The 22,034-nt window shown below is 44.6% G+C and overlaps 1 protein-coding gene across 9 annotated transcripts in view; it reads right to left on the bottom strand.

Annotated features, from left to right (window-relative positions):
* Positions 1-19,160, bottom strand: part of AP3D1 (adaptor related protein complex 3 subunit delta 1) — a 59,056-nt gene extending 39,896 nt beyond the window's left edge. For 5 of the 9 annotated variants that reach the window (XR_015707393.1, XM_087769790.1, XM_087769788.1 and 2 more), the window contains exons 1-6: positions 18,785-19,159; positions 4,657-4,752; positions 3,868-3,948; positions 3,005-3,085; positions 925-1,032; positions 437-566 (exon numbers count right to left, since the gene is read on the bottom strand). Coding sequence is in view for 7 of the 9 variants with exons in the window: in XM_087769790.1 (XP_087625916.1) it covers positions 437-566; positions 925-1,032; positions 3,005-3,085; positions 3,868-3,948; positions 4,657-4,752; positions 18,785-18,880 (592 nt within the window). In the remaining 2 variants the exon portion in view is untranslated. Of the gene's footprint in view, positions 1-436; positions 567-924; positions 1,033-3,004; positions 3,086-3,867; positions 3,993-4,656; positions 4,753-7,595; positions 7,759-17,252; positions 17,349-18,784 lie in introns of those variants that run through there. The other 4 variants (XM_087769793.1, XM_087769791.1, XR_015707394.1 and 1 more) reach the window with 4 other exon arrangements.
* Between the last annotated feature and the right edge of the window lie 2,874 nt (positions 19,161-22,034).

Below are 22,034 nucleotides of genomic sequence, written 5' to 3'. Positions count from 1 at the left end.
AAAAAAAAAAATCTACTAAATGATATGAAATTATTTTAAGTACATCCATTGCAAGCCAATAGCTGCAGCTTTGTAAAAGAGCACAGGAAACAACAACAAAAACCTAAACCCTGAAATCAACTGAAGTATTTTCAATAGCCAAGTTCAGCAAGCAACAAACAAGGAATCACTAAGTCACTTTGTCCCATTAAGGTTCAATGCACTGATATAGTTTCAATAGCTTCAGGTTTGAAGTAAGAATTGGACATTTTAAAGAATGTATTTTTAATGTGGCAACATCTATCCAAACTCTCGTACGCTCATCTACCTATGAAACAGGTGAATCAGCACCCAAAGATGACTGCAGCATTTTTCATGTATTCTTCTCTCCACAAGCTCTACAAGCATGTACACCTAGATGTTTTGGAGCAGAAGTAATTTACTAAAATCCACTCACCAGGATCTGGATCTTCAAGTTTCTCTTTAAGGCGAGGAAATGCAGGACGGAGGGACTCTGGGTATTTCAAAAAAACTTTGTACATGATTAACACTGCCTTCTTCCTGATATAAGGCTTTGTATGAGACATCTGTTAATGAAACAATTGCAATCAGGCCTTTGGCAAATTTGTGTTTCCAGAGTTCTTCTCAAGGTCCTTATGCCCACACCACTGTCTCAAAATTTCTTTCTGGGAGACTCAACTACTTTTCAAAACCTCAGCTTTGAGGGGAGAGCAAAATACTGTCATTTATCACCAAAACTAACAGGAAATATTTAAGGTAATCCTTGAGCTAACTAAGGTCTGTAAAGGCTCCCCCCAAACCCCACAAGAACAAAGCGTCAGTTTTCACACGTAACAGTTCTAAACTTAACAGATATTTACCAGATTTGAACAGTTTAACATTCTTTAATTACAGAAAAAAGTTCTTTCAATCTTATCAACTCACCAGTGTCATGATGTCATTTGCCAAGTCCCTGGCAAGATCTGGAGTAACAAAACAGGACAAGCCAGTCAGTGCAACTCCAGTATCATATTGGTTAGGGCTACTCAGATCCTAAAAAAGGAAAAACAGGCTCAAAAATTTAAGATCACACAGGATGTTGAGAAACAATTTTCTTGGACCAATTTTGTCCACTCAACCCATATGAAGCAGAGCTTCTACTTCATCGGAATATTAATATCAACTATTAACAGAAGTGTCCTCCAACAGCCGCTAAAATACAGCCAGCCTGGGGTTTGATAACGAGCATGAGGAATCATCATTAAACAGTAGATGGATGACTGCAACATAAAAGCAATTAGAGATATTGTACCTTGGTGGCATTTTAGGAATAGCAAATAATTTTTAAAAACTCATGACATGATCACAAACATGTTTAAAGTCCTAAAAACCTGGTATTAAATACTAACCCTGCAAAGCAAGAGCCCAACTCTCATCAGCTTCACTGGCAACAGGCACTCTTGTCGAGTGCTTAGCAGTGTCCTAGCTTAATCTCTCTGTTAGAGAAATGGGATTACTTTCCTTCCAAGCTGCTGGCAGCACCGTAACTTTCAGTCCATAAAGACATAACCTAAGCTAGGGTGTAGAATACATTTTATTGGTCACATTTCCTTGGACTTATTTGTAGTCAGTATCCTACACAGTCCTACATAGTCTTTCAGGTATTTCTAAGCATCGGACTCTTAACAATATTAATATTCCTATCTGAGGACGTTCAAGTACAGATTACAAAACCAGATCTCACTGAATACAGAGCATCACAGGATCACTCCTTAACTGCAGTTATTAGGAAACAAAAATATGAAGCGAACTGCACAGAGCATTCCCACGTGAGCTACCGGCATTAACCGTCCAGATTCACGTGCGCACGGAGGCTGCTTCAGGAGAGCTAAACATAGCCAGGCCTTACCGAGTTCTGTGCCATTTGCATCTCATTTTAAAACCCTTTGCAGGTGGTAGGAAATTAGGTTCTACTTTAAGAATAATGAAATCTGCTTCTTAAGGAGCAACAAAACTTTGCAATTTATTCTGGCTTTAATGTATTTTGAGAACTGACAAACCCTTAAAATACAAGGGATTGCTAGATTAACGAAACATGAAAAAGCATCTTTACTTATGCCTTTAAGTAAACACTCGGGCACAAAAAGGAAGGAGTAGCCTAGTAAGTGACTGAAATTCAGTATACTAAAATCTCCATAATAAAGAAAATGGATGGACATTATTAAAAAAAGGTACTTGTCAGAGCAGAACAGTTTAAAAGACAAAGGGAAAAGCACGAGTTCTTTAGGCAAGATCCTGGATAACATCCCACTGATCTTTTTTAAGCAAGTAAAAGACATTTTAGCTACTTAGATGGTAAAAATGTAGGCACATCTTGTACTGGATCTTTTAAAGCAGTGATACTTTAAAAAATTAAACTTAAGAGCTTTAAAAATATATCTGTAATCTGAATAATAGGAAGAATAGGAAAATAATCCTGCAACCCTATAACTCTAAAAAATTCAAGTGATAAAGCTCTATGAAAATGAATACAATGCATTTCGGTACATTAATACAGAACACAACTTTCCATACACTCTTCACCATTTTTACACGCAATTATACCAAACAAGTCTGATCTGTTATTACCAGAAGAAAACAGGCCCTCACAGATAGGAATTTGTGCAGCCAGGTGACTGCTTATTTTACTTCAGGAATGGGGACATTTTTCTTACCCATTACATTCTTATAAGGGCTGCCTGAGAGCCCAGTAATATTAACAAAGGTTATTGTTGTCACCATTCACTGTGATAAATAAACACGGAGAGCTGGTATGAGGCAGCACGAGGGAAGCCTCTGGACAGGCGCTCCGGAGTATTTCATTAATCCTTCAGCTTGTGGAATGAGAGTAGACTGTAAACCAAGTAAACAGAATTCTACTTAAACACCTTAGATTCCTAAAAGAGCAATACTTCATACAGATTTGAAAATACAAGCAGGGAGACAACATAAGAAAAAAATTAAGAACTGAAGTCAAAAGTTTTACCTTTCGGATCTGATTAGTAGTCAACATAATTACATCAGTCCCTTCATGAAAGCACTGAGAGGCAGCTAGGTAACCGATTCTCTGTAAAAAGGCAAGGAGAAAAAAAAATTAAAAGCAAGTTTAGACAATGTTGAGATGAACAACAACTGGTAACTTCATGAGCAATATTAAAAAGATGAACAGTTAGACAGGAGGTTTGCATAACAGAAAAGACATGACAGCGGTCTCTATTCTTTCCCAATATAAACCCCCTTTTCTAATCTCAGACAAGTAACACCTCCAGGGATAATACACCTATCTTAAGGATATTAAACTAGCTTCACCTCCTCTACTTTGTTAGAACATATACGTTCAACGACCACAAAGATGTAGAAATAATGTAGGATTGTCAGTAGGAGAAATGGAGATTACATATATTTTGTCCGTGTTGCATCTAGTACAAAGCAAGAACAACACTCCTTGACTCCTGACTTTCAGGTACTAAAGCCCAATTTGGAAGCTATTCCTTACGAGGTAACATTCTACTCCATTTGATGAAAAACGTTCATGCTCTATGTTACAGACAAGACCTTTCAAGAAAAATTATAAAGCTAAATATGGCTGCTACTAGGAATCTTAGGTGGTCTTCACAAAAAAATACCCTTTTTTTTTTCCACAGAAGATATTTGACAGCTGTTGTCAAACCTCTGGTAGAAAAAGCCTGTACTAGCAGGTCAAGTATTATCCATATACTAGAAACAAATACAGTCTACTCCCTTTCCGTATTGAAGAAAGCAGACCAAAAGATGATGTACCAATGCGTTTATTAAATACAGTAATGAAACAGCTTGGCGAGTACAGTTGTAGTTACACAGAGAACTCACTTTGAATGTAAACTTCGATGCACTCATGACTTCAATAATATTGAAAGCAGCCCAACTGATGTCGTAGCCCAGCATCTGTAACTGTGAGCAGAGAAGCCAAGATAACAAACTTCTGAAATAAGAGACTCAAGAAAAGAGGTAAAGATACGTCCAAAAATTGAAGACGGAACAAGAGTCCAAAAATAATACTATAAGACACCTCAAGTTTATGAATAATGTTACATTCTATGCCACTCACAGTAAGGGAAAGAAGTCTCGAAGTTCCACTAGAAGAAAGTTTTAAATAGTTTCCATTAATTCCAGGTACTACATATGCAGTTATATAAGCATCATTGTTAAGGGGTTTTTTCCTGGATTTCTTTTTTTTAAATAAAAACCAGAACCACAAAAATAATTCTTTAACAGTATTTCCCTCCTCTCCTTCTCGACAAAGGACTGTGCAAAGAGAAACAAACACCAGTTTCAAGTGTTCATGCAACTGTTTGGGAAGAAACGACGCAGCGGAAAACAACTTTTTAAATTGGATTGGTTTTAAATCAGCTTAGCTTCCTGACCTATCTCAATAACACAAAATTGTACCACTACTAGTGCCAGCACAATGAACAGAATGGGAACGTGCAGCCTCTGACATCAGACACGTGGGAGCGTTCTCGCCTGCAGCCTGCACTTACAACAGCCTAAGAAACTGCAGTGTAAGAAAAGCAGCCTTCAGATCGAAGACCAGCCCCTAGTCAGCAAGAAAGAAAAAAATACAGATGTGATTACGTCGTATCCCAGCAAGGCACTTACATATGTAAGTTTGCAGACTGCATTTGCTTTCACGGCAATGTTATCCTGCTTTAGCTCCTGCTTGATCTCATCGATGCACTGGGAGATGTATTTTGCCTGAGGAAAACAAACAAAAATTTGTGCTTATTTACCAGTTTTATAGATTTCCAGCATGTTAGTGGGGAGAAGCAGCAGAAGTCATCGTTTGCAAGCACCAAACGTCACACACACACGCTATTTAGGTAAGCACGTAAATCTGATGAAACTACTCATTAATAGGAAACAGCACAATTCTATTTCAAAACCGAAAGTACACCGAGATGTTTCTTCCATGGTTTCCATTCTCCTCCCTCTCCCTCACAATTGCACTGTTCAGTCCAGAGCCCTAGCTTCAAAGATTTGTAGGAAAAAAAAAGTTGTTCAATGGAGATCGTGTACGTAGGGGTCTGAAAAAAAACCTGAGTCCCACCGTTCCCAGAACATACAGTGGTCACTTACTGCAGTGGGAAGCCGGAGATCACCCAGCCATTACATGTTTAGAAAAAACTATGTCAAACACTATTAATAGCCCACAAATTTAAGGTGACTGAAGAAAATGCTGAGTTACTCTTCTTTTGGGCACGCTGTATATAGATGGCACTGCAGACGTGCACCCACATCAGCCCTCCCGCCTGAGGGGACCACGGCAAGGACACCCCCTCCCTGGTTCACAACTCAAACGAGCGGTTTTGCCATTTACACATTTTGATCAGCAACAGTTCTTTGTATGAATTTCTCAGTAATTCAGAGAGCCAAATGTCACCATGTTTACATTTAAATATTGGTCCTTCATTTCTTTCCAAACAATCACGTCTGTGCTTGTGGGAGGGATGTGGCAAATGCATGGTTTAAAAATATCTGTACAGATTTTACTTTAGAAGTAGGCTTAGCTCAGTCAGAGATTCTTTCAGTTCACAGTTAATGATGATTTAGGTACTGAAGCTATCTGCTACAGAAATCATGAGAATTTAAAAGCAGAGAAATAATCTCTCCTTAGAAAGCCACACATGCACCAGGGCATTTCACATTCAATATAAATAAATCAACTGCCAGAGGAACCAGGTCAGACACAGATTACCTAGTTCCAAAGTAAAATCCTGCCTGAATACCATTACCTTCCACCAAAAAGATATTTTCAACATAGAAGTCTACTGGTCTGCCTTTAATTAACATTTCTCCCCTTTACACAAAATTTTGTATATTATCCCAACCATTCATTGGTCTTTTACAATGTCCTAGAGTGATACTTATGCTTCAAGTCATGCAAGTTTTCTGCTAGAAGCAGAGAATGTTCGTTTTAATAAATAGCAGGCGACATAAAAAGAAATTGTACGAGGTCCGTAGTGCAAAGAGGCACTGCAATGATCCAGGTGAGGAAAGGCAGCAACTGGATTTTAACGCAGGGACTTCATACTCCAAGCAGCAGTCACGTCACAACAATTTACACTGCTGTCGTTTAGAGCCTAGCGATACCAGAATTAGAATCCACCATCAGGACACGCGGTGAACACACACAATTCAGAGGAGCGGCAGCTTCACTGGTTTAACAGCTTCTGTACAAGCAGAATAATTATTTGGCTTTTCTCTCAAACCTTGCACTTGCAGAGGGATAAAAGCCAGCTCCTCCATGCCCCAAGTAAGCTCAGGTGGAACCACGTTTGTTATTTTGAGACTTTCCTGCAGCCAGTTGAGGCCCCTCAAACAGCAGCCCTGCTCTCCAGCATAACACACCTCAGAAGGTCTGACAAAAGAAAGCTGGCAAATGAATTTACTTGAAGATATTTAAGATATTCCTAAATGCCTGTATTTGGGGTAGCCATGCTATCTTTGCAATGGGAATTTTCATGTTAAGGGAGGGCATGCTAAACACCAAAGAGCCCTTTCCTCTACAGAGATAGCCATCTGTCCTCCTGGATATGGGCGAGCGGATCACATCTGCCAAAACTGGAGATGGCATTGCCCCCAAATGCTTAACAAAGCCTGGGTGACTTCTCCCGGGAAGCAAAAGATTTGGGATTCTAAACACATTGCCCGAGAGCGATTCAGGTCCAGACAACTCCCGCGGGAAGTTTAAACTCTTGAGTTTTAAACTGAAAAAAACTTTTGACAGTAGAAAATACACACTTGATCGGAGATGCTGAAAGAACAACTTATACAACATGCAATTGATCTGCAAATACATTGTACCTCGCCTTAAATATTTTATGCACACACAAGAGCATGCTGGACCAGCGTCACAGAATCCTTCACATGCGTATCTCTTTGCCACATCTTGGTCAGTGGGGTCAGCACTGGTTCTCAGGGCAGAATACTAACACGCAGGTTCTCAGCCTTCATGCCCATAACCAGCAAGCACTACTGTAATTTCCCACAGCATCTATCCCAAAACTATTTTTAACATTAGCTTAAGTTTCCTGAAAACCTCTTGGGAGTTGAACACAAACCACTGTGTGACCAGGAGGGGAAAAAAATGGAGTACGGAAAAGTTCAATAACGTGTAGCCCGGCACAGCTGAATACAGGCTCCCGCGTCACTAGCCACACTCCCACACTCGATGGCCCCAGTGGCCTGCAGGCAACCTGCTGTCTACCAGTTAGCCTAACATAACGAGCAACTTCCTTTAAAAAGGGTGGAAAAGTATATTACAGAACTCAGAATCAGATCTGAAACTAAAATAAGGGATTTAAGAGCAGAAAGAAGTCCTTCCAAAATGGCTGCACTTCACATCCTAAAAGACTACAAGGAATGAAAGACCCTATATATAGAAAGCTTTAAAGGATCAGCAAGTATTAACTTTTTGTTAATCTCTGTGGAGTAACACTGTCATGAGTGAGCAATATGAAGAAAACTGATCTCTTTAGACTCCCACTTAAATCTGAAACCCAACCACCACACCATAGCCGGATCCCTACCACATTTACCGTCTACAGAAACATGAAGGCAACAACTACGCATGCTCGGATCGTTAGCGAAGCTCTTGCCCGGTCTCTGGCTAGTGGAATCGCTGACCTCTGCAAAGCACGGACAGGAGGCTGCACCAAAGCATTTTCACGCTGAAAACACCCTCAGGCCCCACACTGCAGCCTGCAAGCTGTTCAATTCAGATGGCCAAACCAGACGGTGAAAGGGAGAACAACCACTTGATGCAATGAAGAAAAAATGGTAGTCCCTCAGCAAGGCCTACATGTTTGCAGAAAAAAAAAAAAATTACATACAGGACAAAATCTGGATACTTTTCCCAGCATTGAGTCACTGATAGTTTTTACATAAATCGTTCTAACACAGCAATTTCCTAGTGTGGTAATTAAAAATAAGTACTTCCCAGGATATAACTGGCTCAGTTTTTCCTAAAATGCTTTTGAGATCCCATGAAGAAAGAAATGCAAAAGGAAAATACTTCAGAATTCATTTATGCTCAGGGTATTGATTATAATATCAATATATTTCTTAACTATTAATTCCTTCCTAATTCTGTGACAGTCTTATCTGAAGTCTTCCTGGGATGCTACTCAATTGCTCACACATTTTGGCCAGCCAACTGAGGAGCACTTCTAAGTCACAATATTTATAGACCTTTGGACATTCCCAGACAGACCGCTTTGAGCAAGCGGGGCAATTATAAGGAAGCCTTTCACTCCCGGTGTAGTCAAGAACAAGCAGAACCATTAAGTGAAAAACACCCTCAGAATGATGGCAATCCAGGCAAAGCTGCGAGTCTGCGGCCAAAAGCTGAAGGGCATATGATAACACAGGGAAAAGAGCTGAGAGGAGCTCTTTCATTCGTGCTCGGCTGCCAAGTGGGAAAGGAGCCTTTCCCAACTCCGTGGAAAAGGCTCCTTAATGAAATGCTACAGCGACCGCTTGGGTGGTTGTTTTCTCTGCCGTATCCCTCAGAAGGAGGAAGATTACAAAAACACACTCAGAGCAGCGCAGCTATAAACCAAGTAAAGCATGCAGATGTTGGCAGTAATTACTCAACAAAGCTGTGAATACAGCACAAAGTCATAACTGCCACTTCTTAATGTGTTCCACCAAACAGATGCAGTAAGCTTTTTATATCCATTAACAAAATACACAAGCTAATTTTTAAAATAAACCAAAATTCCTCAAGAATTCCAAGACCTCACCCAGAAAATATGTGCATTTAAACTAGTAAGAGTGGCTAAAATAAGAATGAAGGTATCAAGAATCGAAGACACAATCCCTTTGAAACAGAGTGAGGGAGGAACGGAGAAGTGGGTCATGGTAAGAAGCCAAAATGTCAGTTTATAGGATTTTTCATTTCCCAAGCCATGTTTTTTGAATTAACTTTGAAAAACACTAAAACTCTATTCCAGGCTCCGGCCACGACAGAATTTGGGGTTTGCTGACAATTTCAGAGAGGTTCACAAAAGACAAAGATTTTTTTCAAGCAATATGTGAGCGAAGTTGAGAAATCACTTATCTAATTGAACAATTGCATTCCTAGGAAACGTGGCGCTCTCTGCTGTACTCACCGGCTGATGAGAAGACGCTAACAATTAGGATGGATATCACTGCAGAACCTTTAAATTTAATCATGAAAGCTATTAATTTCCAATAGTCTTAAAGAAGCTGTACTCTTAACCATACTCTTCTGAAACCAAGAGACGGCAAACTCATATTCTTACCACTTTGGGTTACAGTCCAGCAAACCAAAGGCAGCAGAATCCTCCACCAGAGTCCTTGTCAGGATCCAGCCTCAATCCACTGGATCTGCTGCAGCTGATCTGAGATTCAGACCTGTCACTTACTGCAACAGCCAAGTGTTTTCCACCCAGATGAAACAGCAAAATGTCAGTGAACATCAGTCCCTATTTCTCTTGCACTTTCAGGGTTAAATACGGTGTTTTAAGGAAAGGATGATTAACAGCGAACACCACAAGAAGCAAGATATGACCTGATCTAAATGCGTAACTACACCACTCTAAAACAGAAAAAGTTTGGAATAAGTAGAACATAAAAATAAATAACTGAAATAAGCACAACATATGACACTTCTTTTGTTTTAAGCACGGTAGGATTTATCTTTTTTTGTAGCGCTTTGAGACATATGCTTGCCATTAACCCCATGAAATCACATTAAGCGCAAGCACATGACAATCTCGCATGAGGAAGAGACTGCTCCAACTTCCAGAAAACGAGCAACAACTGCCCTTCCTTTTTCTTTTTTTTAAATAATCTTAAGAAATACTACCTGTGGGATGCAAGCCATGTGACGTGACCACGATGCTTAACACAACAGGCAGTTACACCACAGACACCTTGGGGGGGGGGAAGCAACTTTTGAATTTGTTTGCTTCAAGCAGAAGATCCTGTTACAACCACAGCGCAGATCAGCTGCCACCTCCTAACTTCAGAAGAAGGCTGGAAAGAAATATGGATCACTTGCCGAGCTTCTACCAAAACCCCCAAAAGCAGTACTTCACATCAAACACCACCAGTGAACTAGTCAAACAGAATTTATACACCTATAATTGACTACAGTACCTGAAACAAGCACCGTACCATGACAGCACAGAATAAATCAACTGAAGTAACAGACAAGAGCATAAAAAAGTGAAACATGCTCCTTTCCACTCAGACGCAGTGCTAGAGATAAGCGTAGTAGATGTTAACTTCTGTCATGCATAACTAAAAATATTACATTGTTTAAATACTGTAGAAAAAGCTATTTGAGGTTAAGTTACAGGATCCTTTGTTGAGACTACTCCATGGCCGGACAGAAAGAGAATTCCAAGGCATATGCTATCTCACAACTAGCTTCACTAAAACCATAACCCGGGCAAATTGGATCAGCATGGAACAGAATATAAGCAATAACTGAGAAACTGCACAGCGTTCCTGTGCGTTTTGGTTTGCAGCAGCCGAAATAAAACAGTGCAGAGGGTAGTCGGATGCAACAAAGAGCTCAGAAAACATGTTACAACTCGAAATGTGTTTTGAAAAAGCCAAGCTTATCTTTCACTCAGCTGCTGATAAACAGTATTGCTATATGTGTTTTAACATGTCTTAGTTTGCCTTTGCCACCTAGCTTTCCAGGGATTTCTTCACTCATCTTGCAGGTAGCCTTAAGATCCTAGACCAACGTACTGTTCTCATCAGCGATGAACACTGGAGATGCGGAGGCGAACCTTTGCCAGTTCATTTGCAGCAATCTTCTCCTATATTATTTACTGGAAACATGATGCATTATCCACTGCCCCCTTGGCTATTACAAGCAAAGCGAGATAGCAAGACTCCTTGGCCAAATGACACTGATGGAGGAATGCGAAAAGTTACACTTTTTTTCTTTTCTTAATGTTTACTGAAATTATACATACCAACTGAAATTCAGTGTCATGCATCCATCTATCCTAAATTGATTCATAAATGCATAAAACCCTTTGAACCTTATTTTAAAAATCCAGAGAGATGCTAAGCAAGCAGTGTACACCTACCAGTTTCAGAGCAGATACTAAACAACCCCAAACCACCACAGCGCCACAAGGCACTGTAGAAAACCACATACGCTCTTCCGAGGGGGTACGTAACACAGAAGGATTGGATTTCAGAAAAGAAACAGCTGTAGGGCTGCAGCTGCTTGTCCAAAGTGACTCCGAGCGAGACCCAGGCCAACACGTGCACCAAGACGACGACGCTGCCCCAGACACGCTGAGCACCGCAGCACCGGCGGCATCTCTCCGAGAACCAGGGTGTTCTGGAGGCCTCCCACGGAGACTTTGGGTAAACCTTTTTGGCGGTTTACCCAAAGATAATTGAAGTATTTCACACAAAAGAGCACCTATGCAGGAAGCTGGAGCACAGCTACGCGAGCCACCCTGGGCCACCTCCCTAGGCGGGCTACTCTGAGATGCCAACAATTAAGTGGGTACTAGATAGCAAAACCCAAACCAGCCCTACCTAAATCAGGACGCGCATATCAGCAGCAAGGCTCTAGAGATGTCCCTTGGTATCTCTCCAGTCTGATCAGTCCCTTAATATAAGTGTCTCCAGTCTGATCACGGTATTTGTTAAATTAATTGCACGGCAATTAAACAATCCTCAGGGGCCCGTGCTGTCTACATCATACCTGAGCAGACAACTTTTAAGACCAGAGCGATGTGTCAGATGAAAGTGCTTAGCCCTGCAAACACAAGATGTACTCAAACTTCTATTTTTACATTACTATGCAAAAAGCTGTGCAAGTACTTTTACAATAGATTTTTCCATTTGCTAGTTCCAGACATATTCCTGTGCACAATTTCAGGCTTTGATAAAGGTAGGCTTCGTTATAAGCACGCATTTTGTTGTACGCATAGGAAACAGTCGCTGCCTTCTAAGGAGCTAAAGTAGCTATTGTTTCCAAGACTCAGCTTTAGTTCAGATGGAAATACCACCAAAAAAATATGCTTAATGATGTATTAATAAACATGTAACACTGAAAATATTACAGAGATGTAACACTGATTTATGCAAAGCTACGAGTACTTCTCAGGTATGGAAAGGTAAGAAGGACAATGAAGAAAAAGATGGTTCGTGGCCATCACTGACTTCTTAAATTCAGTACAAATATTTGTGTAATTGAAGTAGATTTGCTCACCTACTCCCTGCTGTACAATCACGCCACTCGCTCTAAACAAACTTACAATCCTCATAGCTGAAGCTTAGTCACATCGCGACAGCTAGAAGTGATATATTTTATGCAGCCCGAATTTGCCACGAAGATTGAACCCACCGGAAGAAAGTTTCAACGCACCCACATTGATGCCTGCTTCCCTTTATGCACCTTTTAACATATGAACCCTCTCAGCAAAAGCTACCAGGTTTGAACATCGAGGTCATAAAATAAACAACGATAAAAAGGAAACAGCTAATACAAAAACCAGTGCTCAGCTACACGGTCTCCAAACGCCGTTGGATCAGCCTACCGGCCAGCGACTGAGGAGGTAAGCCGGTATGAACCAAACATTTTTTCACGCCCAGCTACACTTCAGTATCCAACAGGACTCGTGAGGATTGTCAGTTATTTTGAACATACGCTTCTTATTAAAAAAAAACTCAACCACCTTTACAAGCTACTAACGCCACGAGTAACCATGTTATTTTCTGCACCTTTTACCTTACTCAAATATCTTTATACTTCCTGCCACCTGGATTTAAGCAGACTCCCCTTTAGATTATGAAGCATTTCTATTATTCAGCATGAACAATCAGGTTTTTTTAATAACCTAAGGCACACAAATGCTTCTTTGTAACTGGTCCCATGACTCGGTCTTCCTGATGCATGTCGTTCAATGCTTCTCTTGCTGCCCTTCGTATCACACCAGAAGTGGGACACGCTACCAAAGAACACTTCTAAGTGAAAAACCTAAAGGTATTCTTTGTGCACCAAATACATTCACTAACCCACATCGTAGAGGATGAGGCTTTTCAGTCCCTTTTGTGGACACTGACGACATTAGAGGAAATCACAAAAGGCCCCATTTTCCACACTCAGCACTGGGACAAAAAGAGCTGCATCAAAAAGCATCAAATAAACAACTCTCTGAAGATGACCAGAGTAGAGATATGCAGTTAGTATCTTTATTCTACTTGGATTTTTCTGGCCATTCTTCCACTGGCCTCACAAAAGGTGCGGTGTGTGGGCCACTCCATTTCTTAGGACGAGGTACCAGAAAGCTCCTCCTCTCCCCTGGACCTGCCGAGGCAGAATTTTTACCTAAATGTGTAAGAAAGCGATCTATCTGGAGCATTTCAAACCCTCAGAAGAGACAGCTACAAAAGGATCTGCACTGGGAACAAAGCGATTAGCCTGACTTATGCCACAGTCGATTAAGTAATATTTAACACAGGAGAAAGCAAGAAGCTAATGAAAGGCAGCGCTAATGCAAAGCCTCAGCTGCTCTCTGCTTCTAATCACGCAAGAAAAAGCCAGCGTCTTGGCTCGTGCTCCACAGCTCCAGGCCCTTTATTTTCCGTGACACAGCAGCTAGGGCAGGGACACTGTTACACTGGGCCTTGCTACCTCGGAGGCCACTACTAGTCTGCTTTTTTCACCAATTGGTGCGAGGTCCTTATCCAACCCTCTTTTGTGTATTGTTGCTATTTCCGACTTTGTCTTTTCCAGTGATTCACGCGCTCAAAGAATTAACAATAGCAACTCTAGATCCACTTGAAAGTGGTGGAATAATGAGCTCCCTTCAAAGATATTAACACACATATGACAAGCAGTAACTGATCGAGCGTCAGTGACTGAAAGAGCTGCCTGTCATCAATGAACTGCACGCTGCCTATCCGTTGGGCTGTTTTTTCAGACTTGGGCACCAACAAGCTTTTTAGCATTCCTCAAAATTCCCCTGTTATGTTCCATCCCGTATCCTTTACCATTAGGTACTAACACTGCTATAGTGGCTAGAGGCCAAGCCGTCAAAAGACCATAGCACTAGATGGTCTTCAGCCTCACTGATGACAGGCTGTGCCCAAGAGACTTTTGTAATGTTAAAAGATTCCTCAAAACTCCTTACACCATCATTTCATCTGAAAATGTGTCAGAGAAGTAGCTGGAAGTGTGCAGTCAAGCGCAGCAGCCCTATATTTAGAGGAAAAGTTTTTTTAACAATACAAGTCCACTGTGCTTAGGTAATGGTCACTAAGAAGTGAGAATGTGCTGCCAGTTTGGTAAGCCCCATCTTTCCGAGCAGTGAAATACATATTTCACAGCACGGACCCTCAACACACATCTCGTTATTATCAACTGAAATTAATTTTTATTTTTTCCAACCAGAAACACTGATTGCTCCTTTTGCTCCTCCAGCTTGCTTCTGTACAAAACAACTTAAGTGTAAGCCAGCAACGAGATACTTATCGCCGAACACTACACACAAGAAAATGTGATTTTTTTTTTTTTTAACACGCTTATTTCCTGAAAGTACTGATTACCAAAAACATAAAGTGCTAATCCTGGCACACAAGCAGCAGATTCTCTGAAAGAAGAGGGAGGCAATTTTCCCAAGTTATGAGAGAAGTGCACAGACATTTCATGCAGGACTTTAACCCCTTCTGCCTCCTTAAGTGTCCTCCAGTAAATCAAAGACGCTTGAAACACAGAGGGCCATGGTCTGAACAGGACAAAGCACCACCCATTTAACATCTCTGTTTCTGTTACTCTGTCATTTCAGGTTTATAAAAGAACCTCTCACCATTGCATCTGACAGCAGCTTCCTTGTTGGGAAGAACAAACTTAACTGCAAATGCAAAACACTGTGCAAGAGCAAAATAGCAAAGGATTATCCCTTCCTTTATTTCACATTCAGGAGAACATCCCTAAACAGAAGTCATTTCTCGGCTTGGAACATCTTGGGAAAAAATCCATTACACTTTTAACAGGCTATCGTACAAGCCATTCCCCTCTTGAGCATGCTGGGTAGCACATCCATAAAAAGCAGGCAGAAAGTGGGAGAAGTTATTCCATAGCGTACAAAACCACCTAACAACGGGTGAAAGACTTGCTGCTTTCATTACCAAAAGGATTCATTTTCCAAATGAAAGAGAGAGAATGAGATATTAGAAGTGAATGTCAGGGGAGAATGGAACAGGATCAAGTCTTTCTTGCAGGTTTGGCTTTCCCTCAATCTCTGAGCTGGGAAACACCGCAGGGATTAAAGCATCTGTACAGACTGTTGAAAAGCAAACACAACACGTCAAACTAGGAAAAGACCTAATGCTGTTATGCCACCTCATTCCTTCCACACTAGCGTTTACTCTGCAGAAGGATGATGCAGCTCCAATTTCCCCGGAAGACTGGAAATTGGACAGAGTATGTCTGCACAGAAAAGTGACTGTGTTAACTAACTCCTGTCCCTTACCTCTCATCCTTACAGGCGGCCATCGCTTCGGTTTCAGTGTTTTAAACTCAAAATAAATGGGTCAGCTTTGGATACAGACCAGAAATTAAAATGAAAATGGCCTCTGACAGGTAATTAAGCACTCTGCAGCAAGGATGCAAGCTAAAGTGCCAGGCAGCCTCCAGTACCCTCTCAGTTCCTCTAGTGAGCTGATGAGGACACTTAAAATGTATTGGTAAAGAGCTCATGGCTCTCCAGTTACTTCACAACAAGCCCTGGGGCACGTGCTTAAGAGTCCCAGCAATACAGGATGAACATAAAACCATCAAGCAAGAATGCAGCAGGTCTGTTGAAAAGTTGTACTGAGAAACCCACGTCTGAACCGAGGTGACAACCATTTGGCGCGTCCTGCACTACAAACACATCCTCGATGCGTCAGCGAAATACCAGATACACTCGCTTGTGATGGTACCTGTGGAGGAACTGGAAAGGAATAAATCTTACTATACCCTGTCTACCAGGAGAGACTGCCTAGAAAGATGACGGAAAAAGTGATGGCAGAATTCCCATACGATTAAATTCCCAAAGACAAGAACCAACGGACACAACAGAAATTAACCTTCTGCAAAAAGCATAACTAAATTGGAAGTCAAAGCAATAATCATGCCTTCCATTCTTTCCAAGTAATTTTTATTTAACAACCACAGTACCTCCTTTCCAGAGACATCTCCTTCATAGAGTAATTCTTGTTGAGCTGAGATCAACAGCTAATATCCTTGCCACCAAAGCACACTGCTGTTTATTTTAAACAAATTTGCTCTTCTGAACAGGACAAAGTGTGCGTCTTAAGCTTAGACACTTATCTTGAGACACACAAATGTTCGTTTAACAACTACATCGAGTAATGGAGCAACGCTTAGTAGATACAATGAACAATGGAAGCACTGTAAGAAAAGAAGGAAGAATTTTTGCAGCTACTTCCTCTAAAATACTATTCTGATTTTGTAACATCACCTGAAAACTAGAAAACATCCATGACCATTGCCTGGGAAGCACTGAATCAACACCCAGCATCTTAATAACAGAAGGTTTACAGCACTCTTCAGCTAGCTGATCTAGAAAAAGGAACAGTCCTGCGCTGTTTGCAGCTGCTCTATGTAATTAAGCAAAATCTTTGAAGGATTCCGAAAACAGTCTATGCTACAGAAGACACACTTTTCATCAATGCAATGTCTACTGATCAGCTGAACACAGCCTGAAGTTCAGGTTTTAATTGTTGCTGTGCGCATGAGGATATAAAAAGGAACTATCCCTGCAGTCATCTATTTTAAAATAATCTCACAACTTGTATTTCAAACTAAAGAGCTACCATCGTTTAAAATACTATCACGCTACAGTCCAACTATTGTGATGGACATCAGCCTCTTACTTGCAGCAAGAGATAACGCATCCGCTTTGACCTCACTGGTTCCCAGTGTGTGTGTATACCTGTATAACAACTTCCTTCAAATCCAGAGCCCTACAAAATTGCCTGAGTATTTTTTCCTAACTCCAAAGGAGATCAAAGCCAATGCATTTTAACTCTTTCTTGTCACAGGCTAAGAACAAACTCAGTAGGGCTTATGATGCACAGGAACCTGTTAATCCTGACTGTGCAACAGCACTTGTGCTCTTTATGAAGTCCTCGAAAAGGAGCTATTTGTCACAAAATTATTTTAGAAATGAGAACGGTACGTTCAATCCTCCTCAAAAAGGACTGGTGCCACAAAGGCCTGGACCTTCATCAGGGGGATCCTCAGAGGTTTGATAGTTGATGAAACATTCTCTGTCCTATGCACAAAAGAATAAAGCATATTTACTAAAAGCAGCATAACACACAAAGCGGGCCTACGCACACTATGGGGAAGTGCTCCATAGAAATAGCGTTCACCTTTTCCAGCTTTGAGTCGAACACATTAAGTGTCCACATAAACAGGCTGTTTCCACTTTGCCATGTAGTTTCCCATGCTTTGGGGGGCACTGCACACTTATCTTCCTCTGTCAGCAAATCAATACCCATAAACTTAATGTATACTAGAATAAAAACCTAAGTTCCCCAGGTATCATCACTAATAAGTAACACCTTGTCCTGTGCACAACAGGCTTAAAAGCCATTTGAACATTCAAGTGGTTTTGGAAGTTGTGTTTTGTGTTTCAGTCCAACAGTACCAGTAATGAAGATCACAGTTTTCCAAATTAATTATTTCACTTAGTTACACGTTTACAACTTTTCCAGATACTTTTCATAGCTGATACCATTTGGATATTATACTCATATGAAGACACATTGTAGTCTACAAATATTTTTAGCCTGTCACTAATTCCGCAGCAGCTCACTGATGTTCCAGCAAAGCATAACTGTTAGACCATTCATAAGAAAGCTTCTAAGGTCATGACTGCTTACTTGAAGATGAACATAAATGATATCCTTTGTGTCCGTTACTTCCCAATTAACATGTGACACTTCAACGTGGAAAGTCTCACATAACATGTTCTTGATGACTAATTAGTTCACCTATACTAATTTCCTGATCACGTGCCTCTAATACAAAAGAGAATAACAGGCCAACACATCCAATTGCTATCTGCCTACAAAAGCTCTGAAACAAGAAAAACACATTTCAGTCAGGTGGTATTCAACATGAATAATTTGAAAGCTGAATTATGACTGAACTCGGCTTTCCTGTATATCAGCTTCACAATGAAGAATGTATAGTTGACTACAGTAGCTGACCATAGTGCAACAGGAAGGAATTCCTCTATTTTCTTATCTATATATCAGGGATTTCGACACCACAATAAGACACTAAATGGGAAAGCGAGTACCAAGCGTGACCCTCCCTCATCCTTCTTTTCAACTCACTGCTCCCCTAACGCTTTCTTATTCTCCCACAGTCCTTCCCTTCTGGCCTACACCCCACCATCGTCTTCCTCATTTTGATTCCTGCTTCCACCTTCCCCAAAACAACATCCCCTTTTCCAGGGTGGCCAAGGCACCCGGCTGCTTCTGGGCCTGGCGCAGCCTCCCCTGAGGGGAGCGGGGTGGAGGCGGGCTCCCCCCCTTCCCCGACCCCCCGGAGGTGCAGGACCTGACTGGGAAACGGGTGACAGCCAGCACGGAGGGATGCGGGGAGCCAGCCCAGGCCGGAGCGAAGGGGAACGGGCCAGGCCGGGGCCCGCCGAGGGGAGCCGGCAGCCCCTCCGCGGCGGGGGCCGGGTCCGCTCACCTCGTCCTCCTTATGGTTGCGGATTCCGCGCACCAGGTCCTGCAGGTTCTTGTCAAACATGCGGTCGATGCTGCCCTTCACCATCTTCAGCGCCATGGCGGCGGCGGGGCCGGGCCGCGGGGCCTGCGCTCGGGGCTGAGGGGCCGGGCCCAGCCGGGACGAGGGGGGAGGCCGCCGCGGCTCCTGCTACTGCTAGAGCCGGGTGAGACCAGCCGACCCGGGCCGCTCACATCCCGGGCGGGGGGCGCGGACGGTGCTCGCCCCCGGCGCGGCGCGTTGCGGCGCGGCACAGGGCGGGCGGGCGGGCGGGCGGCAGCGGCGGCCCCGGCGGCCGCAAGCCCCAACTCCGGGTTCCGCTCGGCCTGACAAAATGGCGGCCGGTCAGCTGAGGGCTCGGCTCCGCCCCCGCCCGCCTAACCACGCCCCCGTCCGCCCCTCCGCTCTCCGGCCCCGCCCATTCCGCGCCAGGCCACGCCCACCCCGCCTGCCAGCGACACCGCATCACTGCAACAGATAACCCCGCCCCCATACGCCCCGCCTACCTCCGCCTGGCCCCGCCCCCGCCGGTCCCACGTGGCGGGGGGGGAGCGTGGGGGGAGCGTGGGGGCGGCGGGGCCCGGCGCGGGCCGGGGTCCCTGCGGGCGCGGGGGGCTGCGGCCTCTCCCCCTCCCCGTGGGTGTCTTTAATGGCTGCACAACCGGTGGCGCCAAGTTTTGGCCCTGTTCCTCGTGGGGACGCAGCTCCACGGGGAGCAAGCGCCAGCCTCCGAGGCCGCTTGCAGTCACTAACGCTCGTGGGGACCTAGGCGGCCTCATGAACCCTCCCGGGCCCGGTTCGGTTCAATGTCTTTATCAACGGTCTGGACGAGGGCATCGAGCCCTCCAGTCAGTTTGCAGCTGACACCCAGCTGGGCGGGAGCATCGATCTGCTGGGGGGCAGGGAGGCTCTGCAGAGGGCCCTGGCCAGGCTGGGGCGATGGGCCCAGGCCACGGGGTGAGGGGCAACAAGGCTCAGGGCCGGGTCCTGCACTGGGGGCACAACAACCCCAGGCACCGCTGCAGGCGTGGGGAGGAGCGGCTGGGAGCTGCCTGGCGGGAAAGGGCCTGGGGGTGGTGGTCGACAGCGGCTGAACATGAGCCAGCAGTGTGCCCAGGTGGCCAAGGGGGCCAGTGGCATCCTGGCTTGTATCAGGAACAGCGTGGCCAGCAGGAGCAGGGCAGGGATGGTCCCCCTGTGCTGGGCACTGGTGAGGCCGCCCCTCGAATGTTGTGCTCAGCGCTGGGCCCCTCACCCCAAGAAGGACACGGAGGGGCTGGAGCGTGGCCAGAGCAGGGCAGCGAGGCTGGGGCAGGGGCTGGAGCCCAAGGCTGGGGAGGAGCGGCTGGGGGAGCTGGGGGGGCTCAGCCTGGAGAAGAGGAGGCTGAGGGGAGCCCTCATCGCTCTCTGCAACGGCCTGAAAGGAGGCTGGAGCCGGGGGGGTCGGTCTCTTCTCCCCAGGAACAAGCGATGGGACGAGAGGGAACGGCCTCAAGCTGCGCCAGGGCAGCTTTGGGTTGGGTATTGGGAAAAACTTCTTCCCCAAAGGGCTGTCAGGCCCTGGCCCAGGCTGCCCAGGGCAGGGGCTGAGTCCCCACCCCTGGGGGGATTTAAAAGCCGGGGCAGACGTGGTGCCTGGGGACATGGTTTGGTGGTGGCCTTGGCAGCGCTGGGTTAGCGGTTGGACTTGGTGATCTTAAGGGTCTTTTCCAACCTAAACAATTCTATGATTCTATGAATACCATCACCCATTTCCCCAGGTGACAAGTGCCAGCGTGGGAGAGCTGCTCTGGGTGATGGGTGACGGGTGACGGTGACGGGTGATGGGTGCAGGCGGACACGGAGCCTCACGGGCAGCACCACGCGTGCAGGCACAGAGCTGGCAGCGGCTCAGCTTTCCTACGGCCGCAGCTCATCCTCTGCCCACGTGCTGACCACCCGCATCACCCCTGTACACACGTCCGCCCTGGGGGCGACGTGTCCCACTGCGGGTGGGCAGTGCCCTGGAACAGGAGAGAGAAAAGAAAATGTAGAGGAGCCGCTTTCCCACCCCACCTTCCTCTCCAGAGCAGGATTCCAGCATCTGGGAAAGGAGAGGAATAAACGGAAAACAGCTTGCAGGCAAAAAGGAGATGTGACCTTGCCAAGATCTGCTTGGGCTTTTGAGCCGCTCTGCGACAGGGGGAAGGAAAAGGATTTCTGTTTGCTTCCAGTGTTTTTCCCCTTTGTTCTCTGTCTTCAGATTCTGACTTACAGCTTGTTTTTGTTGGACCCTGGCAGAAGAACGGAGCCCATGGGTTTGTTTTTGTTTTATTCAGAAATAGCGATGGCCATCAGCTCCTACGCATTAGGTTTCCCTTTTTAAGGGAAAAAGTCAAAGGGTAAGAGTTACGTTCATACGAGTCCTCGAGGTACGGCTGACGTCCAGGTACCTTGGACGAGGTGGTGGGTTGGGAAGGGGCAGCCGTGCCCACCCGCGCTGCCACCGTCCCCTGCGGCCGTGCCCCTGCCTCTGCTGGCGTGCCAGTGCCGCTCTCCAAGCGGCTCGGCCAAAAACCTCGCAAAAAGCCCTGGTTTTAGCCCAGACCATTTTAGTGGCTCTGTTGGAGCCCAGGCCCACACACCATCACACCGTCACCCCGTGACATCATCACACCGTCGCACCATCACACCGTCACACCATCACATCGTCACACCATCACATCATCACACCTGCAGGACAGAGCCAGGCGTGGAAGCCCAAGCTGGGAGATGCAAACCCGCAACGAACTGCCCCCCCCCTGCAACGAACCCTGCGCTGCAGGGTGGGAGCTGGGCAGGGGGGAGCCGCAGCAGCACCCGGGAGCAGGGGGCCGGGGACCGAGCACGTGGGGGAAGACTCCTACAGACGAATTTAGACCCAGGACTTGATCCCTCCAGACTGAGCTTCCAAGGATTTCTCCTCCTGGGGTGGTCTGACTTGGTTCAGCCTTAAAAATTTGGGGCGGTAAGGACTTTTTTACTCTCCTTCCAAACGCTGGAGGGTTTGAAATACCCTTATGATCACCCTTAATTAAGAGCGTGGCTCTAACCCTAATCATTGCCATAGGTAATATCTAAAGCCCTTAAAATTCCCAGCTTCTTGTCTCTTATGGCTTTTGCAGCTCAGATTTATTTTTTTTAAATAAATAACGCCACCTCCTGTTTTTGCTGTTGTAATTTCACAGGCTTTCTT

This window comes from Nipponia nippon, unplaced genomic scaffold (assembly GCF_047370975.1).
Source record: "Nipponia nippon isolate SJK-2023a ecotype South Korea unplaced genomic scaffold, ASM4737097v1 scaffold_31, whole genome shotgun sequence".
Classification (NCBI taxonomy): domain Eukaryota; kingdom Metazoa; phylum Chordata; class Aves; order Pelecaniformes; family Threskiornithidae; genus Nipponia; species Nipponia nippon.
This window is presented reverse-complemented; position numbering and strand designations above follow the sequence as displayed.